This window comes from Clarias gariepinus, chromosome 2 (genome assembly GCF_024256425.1).
Source record: "Clarias gariepinus isolate MV-2021 ecotype Netherlands chromosome 2, CGAR_prim_01v2, whole genome shotgun sequence".
Classification (NCBI taxonomy): domain Eukaryota; kingdom Metazoa; phylum Chordata; class Actinopteri; order Siluriformes; family Clariidae; genus Clarias; species Clarias gariepinus.
Window position 1 is genome coordinate 40,378,082 of NC_071101.1, and position 12,708 is coordinate 40,390,789.

A 12,708-nucleotide genomic window follows, 5' to 3' on the forward strand; every position below is an offset into this window, starting at 1 on the left:
ACACCACTCTCTTTTTTTTGTTTTTAAAAACAGGGATTATAACGTGTTTAGGGTAAAGCTAGCAAAGAACTTGTAATCACAATATCTGAAGTGGTAAAGGTCTTTGAATTTCAGGGCTGGAAACAGATAAGAGTATTAATGCTGTTGGCTGTTCCTGTTCAGGTACCGCGTGGTGGTGTCTTACCCTCCACAGAGCGAGGCCGAGCTGGAGCTGAAGGAGGGCGACATCGTGTTCGTGCACAAGAAGCGCGAGGACGGCTGGTTCAAAGGCACGCTCCAGAGGAACGGCCGGACTGGCCTCTTTCCCGGCAGCTTTGTCGACAGCATCTGACTCGAACACATGCTTGATATCAGGCAAAATTACACCAAGCTGTTATGAGGTTAGCAGCCGCCGTTGCCTGGAAATCTTCTGGCAACGACCCAGCGAAAGGACGAGTATCAGCAGCGTCTACTTGATGGCGGATCTAAGCACAAATCAACTTTTTTTTGTCTTTTTTTCTTTTTGATAAACACATCCTGGACGCCATGGGACTTTCACAGTCTCCTGGAGCAGAACACAAACTTAACTGCAGTTTTACACAGAGACATGTTAAAACACACAAAGCACATATTTCAAGCACATGTACAAAACAGACAGCCTGAGACCGCGCTCACTCTCCGAGGAGACTCGAAGGAGAGTCGAGCCAATCCGTTAATTTATGTACCTGTATTTCAGAACGATTTAAATGCATGCCTTGTACGGCATCACTTTATTGTATATAAGCAAACAGAGCTTATCTATGAGTGGACTGAGCAAAGCTGAAAAGGATGAATTTATTATACTCCTTTTTAAAAATGATGTAGTGTCGATTGTAGGGTGTTGTTGGATGATTAACATACGAACTATAATTGGCTGCCCCCGATGTGTCGCCGATTTGCGTCTCCTGGTCATCGCCGGATGGAATCGCCGATCGCGAATTGCTTCAACAGAACGGATGTTGGTCACCGCCCAGTGAAACTACTGTTGATCATCTTGAAGATAGAGTTGCCCTTTAATTTACTACTGATTAAAAAAAAAATACTGATATTCGAATTGTATTCAGTGCATATAAATATACATAGAGAAATTGCGATTACTTGATTAAGGGGTTGGTGGATTTATGAGCAAAACAAAGCGGTTCTATTGAGTGGATTGTCGAGCGTCGAAGTTGCGATGGTAAATCCTAGTGAACATGACTGAGTGTTACGGAAAAAGGAGGAACGATGTAACGGATCTGCTGTAGATTTTATTCTGTAATGTGGTTTAGAGGTAGTGTGGTTAATACTTATGATATGATATAACTTTTGATATTTAAAAACGGCAACGAAAAGTAAAATACACTCCATAGAAAAGCATCTGAGCAGAGATGGCGTAGACTTTTAACTCAAATTGTACTAATTATATTTCTGTATTAAAATATGATAGCTGCTGGCTCCCTTTGTGTTTTTTTTTTTTTTTTATATAACTGACAGCTGAGTGATGGATCACTAAAGCACACATTCTTTTACGTTTGGTGTCGTCTTGTGTTTGTGTGTGTGGGTGTGTGTGCTCGAGCATGTGTTGCTGTGTGTTCCTGATTTACACCTAATGTTTAGTCTATTGCACTATGCTCAACAGAGGAGGGATTGATTTATTTCGATCATGGTGCAACAGCCCTTGAGCCCGGCGTTCCATCTATGGGGTTCCTTATTTTGCATCACAGTTTCATCTGTGGTGGTCTGGTCAGGCATGCAGGTCGAAGTTTGTGGTATAATCTTAGACTTTTTGTGCAACTCATTCGAGGTGCGTGTTATGAAACATCAAGACCATACCACAAACCCATGGCTTGCATCAAATATAATTTTTCCCCTTAAACATCCTCTTCTGCACATAATAAACCCATTATGCTTGATGTACTTTTGACAGAATGAAAGAAATTGTCATTTAAAAAAAAAAAAAAGTTCTATTATTCAAATCAAAAAGTCTTAAATTAGTGACCAAAACCTTATGCAGTCATAATTTGTCCCTTTCATAATTCCCAGAGGCATTTCTACCTGATCCAGTGTTTTACCTTCCTGTAAACCTTAAACATAATTTACTTTGATTGCTGGTTAGCAAACATTGATGATTGATGTGATTGCAAAATGCTGTTTACAAGTATGTGCTGGTGTAGCTTGTTTTTTGTTTTTTTGGTACGGGAAGCTCAAGTGCCTGTTCTGTGCTGTCGAGTCCGCCTGAGATAATTCTGTCAATAAAGTTGCACAAACTCAAGAAAACAATGAGATTCATACCGAAGCGGACACGTTAATTTACTCCATCTTTATTTCTTTAGTCATACGCACCTTTTTTTTAACACTCCCCCTCCCCCCATATAGCTGTCTAGGCACCTCTTCATCGTGCTAGCCCAAATGATTCTCATGCCTTGTTAGAGAGACAAAGTACTAAACCTGACTTGAACACAAAATCTTGTTTCATTATTATTATTTTATTATTATTATTATTTTCAAGACAACCCTTTTTGTTGCTGGTTTTAGTACATGCTCGACTGTATGTCTGCTAGTGGTGACGTTCCCTCTTATTCAGTACTAAATTCTTGGAAGATAGTCATTTTGTAATGTGTTTAACTGTAATAAAAGATCATGATTTCTAAAAGACCTTTTCAGTGCTGCTCTTGTCTTCTCACTCATTTACAGCCGAAGTTTTCAGCGCCCACTGGAAAATATACAGTGAGTACGGAAAGTATTTAGACCCCCTTAAATTTTTCACTGTTATATTGCAGCCATTTGCTAAAATCATTTAAGTTCATTTTTCCCTCATTAATATACACACAGCAACCCATATTGATAGTTGACATTTTTGCAGATTTATTTAAAAAAGAAAAACTGATATCTTATGGGCCTACAGTAAGTATTCAGACCCTTTGCTGTGACACTCATATTTCACTCAGGTGCTGTGCATTTCTTCTGATCATCCTTGAGATGGTTCTACACCTTCACTTGACCCAGCTGTGTTGGATTATACTGATTGGATTTGATTAGGAAAGCCACACACCTGTCTATAAAAGACCTTACAGCTCACAATGCATGTGGGAGCAAATGAGAATCATGAGGTCTAAGGAACTGCCTGAAGAGCTCAGAGACAGAATTGTGGCAAGGCACAGATCTGGCCAAGGTTACGAAAATATTTCTGCTGCACTTAAGGTTCCTAAGAGCACAGCGGCCTCCATAATCCTTAAATGGAAGACGTTTGGGATGACCAGAACCCTTTCTGGTGCTGGTCGTCTGCCCAAACTGAGCTAACGAGGGAGAAGAGCCTCCGTGAGGAAGGTAAAGAAGAACCCAAAGATCACTGTGGCTGAGGTCCAGAGATGCAGTCTGGAGATTGGAGAAAGTTGTAGAAAGTCAACCATCACTGCAGCCCTCCACCAGTCGGGGCTTTAAGGCGGTGTGGCCCCACGGAAGCCTCTCCTCAGTGCAAGACGCATTAAAAAACAGCTGAAGAACTCCCAGATGGTGAGAAATAAGATCCTATGGTCTGATGAGACCAAGATAGAACTTTTTGCCGATAATTCTAAGCGGCATGTTTGGAGAAAACCTGGCAATGCTCATCACCTCTCCAATACAGTCCCAACAGTGAAGCATGGTGGTGGCAGCATCATGCTGTGCGGGTGTTTTTCAGCTGCAGGGACAGGACGACTGGTTGCAATCAAGGGAAAGATAAATGCGGCCAACGACAGGGATATCCTGGACGAAAACCTTCTCCAGAGTGCTCAGGACCTCAGACTGGGCCGAAGGTTTACCTTCCAACAAGACAACGACCCTAAGCACACAGCTAAAATAACGAAGGAGTGGCTTCACAACAACTCTGTGCCTGTTCTTGAATGGCCCAGCCAGAGCTCTGACTTAAACCCAATTAAGCATCTCTGGAGAGACCTAAAAATGGCTGTCCACCAGAGTTTACCATCCAACCTGACAGAACTGGAGAGGATCTGCAAAGAGGAATGGCAGAGGATCCCCAAATCCAGGTGTGAAAAACTTGTTGCATCTTTCCTAAAAAGACTGGGCTGTATTAGATCAAAAGGGTGCTCCTAATAAATACTCTGAATAATATAGGTCTGAATACTTAGGACCATAAAATATTTCAGTTTTTCTTTTTTTTTTAATCTGCAAAAATGTCAACAATTCAGTGTTTTTCACAATTTCAGTGTGTATTAATGAGGAAAGAAAAGGGAACTTAAATGATTTTATCAAATTGCAGAAATAGAGTGAAAAAATTTAAGGGGGTCTGAATACTTTCCGTACCCACTGTATAGCCTGTAGTAAGTAGTAAACATAGTGTAATGAGGATGTGTTTCCATTGTACATCCGTGACCAAAAGTTTTTGAGAATGACACACAATTTTTTTTTCACAAAGTCTGCTGCGTCAGTGTTTTTAGATCTTTTTGTCAGATGTTACTTTGGTATACTGAAGTATAATTACAAGCATTTCATAAGTGTCAAAGTCACTTATTGATGAGTACATTTTTCCAGACCTTTGCAATTCATCCTGGCATGCTGTCAATCAATTTCTCGGCCACATCCCCTGACCGATGGCAGCCCATTCTTGCATAATCAATTTTGTTTAATTAGTTTGTCAGAATTTGTGTGTTTTTGTTTGTTCACCCGCGTTGTGAGTTCTCTATGGGATTAGGGAGGTTTCTGGTCATGGACCCAAAATTTCAATGTTTTGTTCCCCAAGCCACATGCTGTAGTGCGCACTATTGCCTCATGGCAAGGTGCTCCATCATATTTTGTCATTGTATCAGTCTTTATTCATGGCTGTGTTCTTAGGCAAAACTCCCTTGGCTGAGATGCGACCCTACACATGAACAGTCTCGGGATGCTTTACTGTTGGCACGACACAAGACTGATGGACTTTTGGTCACGGCCTTACATAAAGTTTGTTCATCCTTGGCTGAATTTTACCAACGCAGCGGTACCTACTTGTGCATAAATCTCACCTTTTACTAAGGTAAAAGGTGAGATTTATGATATTCGTCTAGATACAGTATATGTATGGTATTCCTCTGTTTTTACATATGTTTTTTTTTTTTTATATCTATGTAAAGCAAAATGTCCCTAAAATTAAAGGAATGTTTGATAGTTTAGACCTTGTGAAGACATTCTGGTTAAAAAAAAAAAGACTAAAATATATTAATTAAATTAATTAAAGTTGAAGTTAGATGATGGTGACAGAGCAACATGATTTAGCTTCTACACTGCTTGAGATGTCAAATTATTGAAAAACTTTAAAATGACTGGAATTGGGTGAGGAACTATTCAACTCCTCATTAACACCTGGAAGGACGGTGCTGAACCATTAACAGATGTGCTCAGAACAAATTAATGAATTACCATGATCAGAGCTCACTTAAACGCCTGTAATTACTTCATGAAAATGGACAGTAGAAGTCCCAGCTACAGATTAATTTGCATAAATATTAGAGAAATTTGGTCTAATGAGCTCTGATTGACCCTATTCCCACTGTGTCCATTGTACAAGCCTCTGGAGGCAGTGTTATGATCTGCGGTTGCTTCAGTTGGTCAGGTCAAAGTCAACTGATGACCCGAATGTACTGAATGACCAGGTTATCACGTCTATGGAGATTGCATAGATATTCGTATACAAATTATGCCAGAGTGGTTGTGGGAACATGAGGAATCTGTTTCACACCTGAATTGACCACCACATTGTTTGTTGTAATTAAAGCTAAAGGTGGTGAAACTAAATATAAGTGTGTTATACGTATCTTCTTTTGGCTGGCTAGTGTGTGTTTATGCAAGGTCTTCACAAGGATGGAGTGATAAATGTATATGTGGGTTGGGTGGAAGTGGGATGGACAGGGTAACAGCTGGTGTCTTTCACTCATAGAGGTGTAGAGGGACAATTAAGTCTTAATGGTCTAACAGAGGAAGAATACAAATGAGCAGGAGGGAACATCTGCAGTGTCACAAGATCTGAAGTGCTAGAAGTGAAGTGCTGCACAAACAAGGTTCATTGTTATATATAAATATTTTATATATATATATATTTTTTTTTTTTTATTAAATTGCTTAATAATTCATGATAATTACATGGAATGCCAAAAATGTTTCCATACACAGAGGGAATAATAAAATGATAATAATAATAATAATAATAATAATAATAATAACCTACAGACACTGTAGATACCATTTATAATCACTTTGCCTTTAAACCTAGGTCTTGTAAAAATTATCTTAAAAACATAATAAACAAAAGTCTTATGAACATAAGTGTGCAGGTACAATTTTTAATATGACTTTAAAATCATCAGCTATTGTCCATTAGTGATGCTTAGGAAACAGTGATGCACAATTTGATTAGAAAAGTTTTGGCGGCATCTAGCGGTCAAACCTGTACATGCATTTTCCCCTACAAAAATAAAATGTAAGTACTGTAGAATGCATTTTTCTTTTGGTTAATCTGTATCATTTTCTCACAAAAGTCTTTAATTCTCTATTTTGAATTAATAATTTAGAATATTGTGGTTTTCTGTAATAAGTCTGACAGCTAACACAAATCACAAAATGTTTTTTTTATTTTTTTTTTATTAAGCCTTTTTTTTCCTTAAAGAAAAACTGGGCATCCAGAAAGTATGTTATGTCACAGCCTTATCCTAAAATGGATTAAACTCATTTTTTCCCCTCAGAATTCTCCAAACAACACCCCATAATGACAACATGAAAAAAGTTTACTTGAGATTTGTGCAAATTTATTAAAACTAAAACAATTGAGAAAGCACATGTACATAAGTATTCACAGCCTTTGCCATGAAGCTCAAAATTGAGCTCAGACGCATCCTGTTTCCCCTGATCATCCTGTTTCCCCTGATCATCCTTAAGATGTTTCTGCAGCTTAATTGGAGTCCACCTGTGATAAATTCAGTTGATTGGACATGATTTGGAAAGACACACACCTATCTATAAAAGGTCCCACAGTTGACAGTTCATGAAGTCAAAGAAATTGTCTGTGGACCTCCGATACAGGATTGTCTCAGGGCACGAATCTGGGGAAGGTTACAGAAAAAAATCTGCTGCTTTGAAGGTCCCAATGAGCACGGTGGCCTCCATCATCATTAAGTGGAAGAAGTTCAAAACCACCAGGACTCTTCCTAGAGCTGGCCGGCCATCTAAATTGAGCGATCGAGGGAGAAGGGCCTTAGTCAGGGAAGTGACCAAGAACCCGATGGTTACTCTGTCACAGCTGCCTGGCCCTATGTGAAAAATTAAATTAAGGTAATTTAAGATTTTGGAGTGGCCTAGTCACGATCCAGACTTAAATTTGATTGAGATGCTCTGGCATGACCTTAAATAGGCTGTTCATGCTTGAAAAGCCTCCAGTGTGGCTGAATTAACCGCAAGAAAAGAACTTGTTTCCCAAATATTCCATAGCATGAAATGTAACTAACTGATAAAAGTACAATATGCATTTCATCTCTGTAAAGCTGCTTTGTGAGTTGAAGATTAAAACAGGGACCCTGGAATGGTAAAGTATCAACACTACATGCTCTTGCATGTCCTTGTATAGGTGATGTGGTGAGTTCAGGTCATGCATTTAAAATGTGAAAATCAACGTCCAATTACTGCAATCCTTTTTGGACTGTTAAACCCACAATTCTCATAATGAAACAATAGCTTTGATTGGAGTGAAATCACCAGAGCGGGCATGGTAAATGTCAAAATGTTTTTGCAGAACCACAGCGGCATGACAAATTGTTTTTCAAGGATAAGCCTGTCCAGAAAAATTTTAATTAGTTCAAAACCTGCAGCAATGTATTAAGTGTTATCTCCTGGACGAAACAAAAACATTTTTTAAATGTTATGTGGCGGACATCATACTGTATGTTTTTATAAAACACGACAGAATACCTGAATGGTTTGGAGGGTCAGCATTGATCAGGTAATGTGGGACAGGATATACATAACGTTATGTATAATATAAATTATAACATTGTATCAAAAAATACATTTAATATCATACACTTATTAAACACATGATTATTAGTGTCTTCCTCACTCTCATTGATCACTCAGGTTTGTTGACGGTGAGGTGATTGGTTCCTTTACATCTCAGGAAGCCCTCATGTCTGTGTTTCCTTCTGGCTCTCCCTTTTAGTTATGCTGCCGTAGTTAGTCCTGCCGGAGTCCCTGCTTGCACTCTGCACTAAATATACATTCACCTTATACTTTATGTGTCTGTGATCATACCTAACTGTTCTCTCCCATTCTCTCTCTCTGTTGATCTACACATGCTGCTCCTGAGCTGCCAGTGATCTGGATCCGCTCTGCTCTCCGGAACTGTTTGACTAATACCGAATCCCGCTTCTGGTTGGAGACCTCATCGCATGGTGGACTGGGGTTTCTTTCACTTTACCATGAAGATGGTCTTGGACTCGGCTGATGCAGACAGCTGTTCTCTGAGCACTTGTTACTTACTGTTAAAAACAGTTTTGTACCTGAGCCTCCAATAAGGAACTGGGCTCCATATTACTTCAAACATCTTTCATAATATGCTTCTCTAATCTCCAGCTTCCTAACACACAGTATGACTGCAGATCAATTTCTGTTATCCGTTATGACCCAAATGAGGATGGGTTTTCCCAAGGTTTCTTCCTGTTGACATCTCGGGGAGTTTTTCCTTGCCACTGCCCTCGGCTACTCATCAGGGACAATCTGATCATCCTGATTTTTACTTATATCCTTATATGTTTCAAACTAATTTTTGTAATTTTGATTCTGTAAAGCTGCTTTGTAATAATGATCATTGTTAAAAGCGCTATATACTGTATATATATATAAAATTGAATTTAACTGAACATAAGTGTAATAGCAATATTGGACATTTTATTTATCATCTTTTCATTATCATTTCATTTAATCATTTAATCATTTTTATTTCATTTATCATCATTTCATATCTTCTTTCTGCCAATTTAAAAAGAGCTAATTTGACAGCACTCTTCGGAATAAAAAACCTCACAGTACAGTGAGAGCTCAGTACAGACACCACACTGCAATACCTTCAGAAGAACTTTGGCTCCGGAGGATACTATTGTGTTGACTCAAGGTAAACATACACATCATGCCTTGTGTTATAAGTTCCTTATTTAGAGCTGTTCAGCTTCAATCACACTCTAAGATAAATTTGGTTATCAGTTCTAAGTTAAAGTCAGTCCTATGCTTTGCCATTAGACTAGAGAGACTTTGCTTTGCTATGCTTTGTTGTACTCCACCTTGTCTAATCACTTTTACCAAATCACACAAAGCTTTGCACATTTAGACTTTGCAATATTTCCCACTCATCTTTCCTACTCAACTTCTCAATTTGATTATGGCTTTTTATTTTATAAATAAAATGCACTCCTTGTATTTCTAGTTAAACTGCCCAAAGACAGCAATAATCTTTACATGCATGGTAAACATACAGTACACGTCATGGCTTGTGTTATAATGTCCTTAAGCTATTCAGTTTTGATCATATGAATTTTTAATCTTCCTGATTAACTTCAGTCTAAAATGTACTAATGAAGAGAGATGGGCTTTGAATTTTGAGTCCAGCTGATGATGTTCCACTACTGACCCTGTGGATTTAAGTAAACCTCTTAATGACAAGCTTCAACCTCTTGACTTGTGTTGTGCTGTGAGTTTTATACTGGCTGAGATTTTTTTTTATTGTAAAAAATTTATTTTGTGAAAAAAAAATGTAATTGTAAAAACATCATGAATGGAATTCACTTAAACACTTGGTGAAGTTGCATTAAAAATGTACAGTAAAAATCAGTAACACTATTATTAATAATAGAAAAGAGAGTTCTCAGGATTGGCATCGCTGTGTGGCCATAAGAAAACTGTTCAAACCATTTGTTACTAACCAGAAAAAAATGCTTGAATTTGCTAGGGACAATAATGGACTGATTATGAATTATTAATTACTAATTATTATTGAAATTTGGTAAGGTAATGTGGTCTGATGAGTTCTGACCCTATTCCGACCTAGTGATGGGCATTGAATTAAATCTTAGAGTGTGCCACATTTTTTTTGGCTATTCAGTGACTGTATCTTAAAAGATGAGACTATTCCAGTTTGTATGGTCTTGTGACCATAGTCACTGGGCTCAGCCCCTTTACTTCCAGTAAAAGGAAACCCTTCCATACAACAAGACATTTTGGACAATTTCATGCTCCCAACTTTATGGGAACAGTTTGGAGATGGCCCCTTCCTGTTCCAACATGCCTGTGCACCAGTGCAAAAGTCTTTAGTCGGGAGGGCTGAAGATTATCACGTGTTTCCGCCGAACCATGTGACGCCAACCGACCGCATCTTTTCAAACTGCTCGCTTACGCACCGTTGGGGGCAGCGCAACACACTCGGAGGAAAGCGCTCGCCGCTCCTTCCGCTTGCGCGAGGTCACAGGCGCCCCTGACTGCCTGAGGGCATACTTCCTCATAGTATGACTTTTTTTTTCCTGAGTTTTTTTCACAATTTTCTCTACACAACTCTTAGTATTTCCCCTAACTGCTTCCTGTTTATAAGTTCCCTGTTTCCCCTTGTTAGTTGGTTAGCTTTTTTTCTTTTCTTTTTTCTTTTTGCAAAGTAGTTGTTATCTGTTGTATTGTACATGTTAGAGTTTGGTTTTGTACTCTACAGTTTTACCTTGTTATTTTTATGCTATTTGTAAAGGATTATTTAAAAATAAGCCACTAAGCAGCTTTACAACTCTACCCTAATTACCCCAAGCTGTGTAAAAAAATATATATTTTAATGTCCTGTACATGCATATAAGACAATAAAGAGCATCATTTTCTTTCTTTATGCAGAAATGAGTTTTCTCCAGTACTGTATTTTTAGATCTCTTGGGTTTGCAAACCAGCTGTAGTAACAGCTTTATGGCACAAGATGTGGCCATATTTCTAAAGTCAGGAAAAGTTAATGTAAATTAATTAATTAATTAATTAATTAATTAATTAATTAATTAATTTTTATTTCTTTATTTAAATAAACTAAATAATGCAAGATGTCACTACTTAGCCATATCAATAAATGAAATGAACTTGATTTATATATATTTTTTCATTTAAATTTCTAATATTTAATTAAGTACTTAAATAAAACTATACTTTCTAAATATTCTTACTGTTCACTTTGAGTTCACATGATAACCACTCATGACCAAGGTCATATAATCCTTAGCTCACACACTCAGGGTACATTATTATTATTATTATTATTATTATTATTATTATTATTATTAATTAACTAATTAATTAATTAACTAATTAATTAACTAATTAATTTATTAACTAACTAATTAATTAATTAATTTTTACTTCCCATATACCTAGGGAATCACACTTGAATAAAAAAAAAGACTGACAGACGTTACAGCCTTTTCCCCAAAATCTACAGTTAAGGTTGATGAAAATTTTGAATTTATTTTTGAAGCTTTTGTTCAGTCCTGCACTCCATATGCTCAGCGAAGTCACTGTGCTGTTTGGATCTGGATCACTAGAAGATTGTTTATGTTCAGAATTTACACCGTTTCTGATGATTATTTCCGGGCAACATAGTTTTCTTTCCAGTGTTGAGAGTATTGCCATGTGAATAATATTAATAATAATAATAAAAACGATTCCTGCCTTTATTACTCAAACCCTGTCATGGTTGATTCATGGACAAAAAAAAAACTAATAATAAAATACTAGCCATAATCCAGAGCTCTGTCGACCTCTACAATTTAAAAGTTCTTATAATGTTGAGTACTGTAATTCTCAGCAGCTCTGACAGTTGAACATATTTTTCAGGAGAGAGGGCTTTGACTTTTTTTTTTAAATAACTTGTAATATTGTCCATATTTATATTAAATGTAACTTTACATTTAACTTTATATTAAAAATATTGTTTCTGTGCATAACTTACATGTGTAGCAAATTTTAAATAATAATAGAAAAGTAAGTTTTGTCATATTGCAATACTTTCAGAATTATTCTAACTGTAACCACTCTAAATTCTAAATGTTTAAACCTGTTTTAATACGTTTTAATAATATGTTAATACGTTAACAACACATAGGCTACCTAAAGTGCAAAACAATCATGCTATATCATCCATCCATCTAGGAACCTCTAGTCCAACTATGGACCGTAGAGGACAGTGGTGAACATTGTATTTATTCTCATTTTGTACAACTGTGGTAGAACCTCCAGTCAACATACTCACATTACAGGCAATATGGGAATGCCAATTATCATAATTGGTGTGTCTTTGGACTGTGGGAGGAAACCAGAGTACATGGAGGAAACCCACCAAGCACAGGGAGAACATGCAAACTTCAAGCACACAGACGCAACTCGGGGGTCAAACGGTGCAAGGTGACAATGCTAACCATGAAGGCACTGTGCAAATCATGTGATCATAAAGTCAAAATAAAAAAAAACGACATAAGAAGATATATTATTTTATACATTAGAATAAATATTACTGCTGCTTATTACATGTAAATTAAGTCTGAGAAAGAATGAAGAAAGATTTCCCAAAAAGAGAAGTGAAACAGCAGTTGTTGGGGTTTCCTGAAAACCAAAGTACTTAAAAGTGACACATTTAGGCTGTGTGTGTGTGTGTGTGTGTGTGTGTGTGTGTGTGTGTGTGTG

At 37.3% G+C, this 12,708-nt stretch overlaps 1 protein-coding gene across 1 annotated transcript in view; it reads left to right on the plus strand.

Annotated features, from left to right (window-relative positions):
- Positions 1 to 2,652, plus strand: part of sh3rf1 (SH3 domain containing ring finger 1) — a 50,680-nt gene extending 48,028 nt beyond the window's left edge. Inside the window, exon 12 of the mRNA XM_053488305.1 lies at positions 163 to 2,652. Coding sequence (XP_053344280.1) covers positions 163 to 331 — 169 coding nt within the window. The 3' untranslated portion in view covers positions 332 to 2,652. The remainder of the gene's footprint in view (positions 1 to 162) is intronic.
- Positions 2,653 to 12,708: the final 10,056 nt, after the last annotated feature.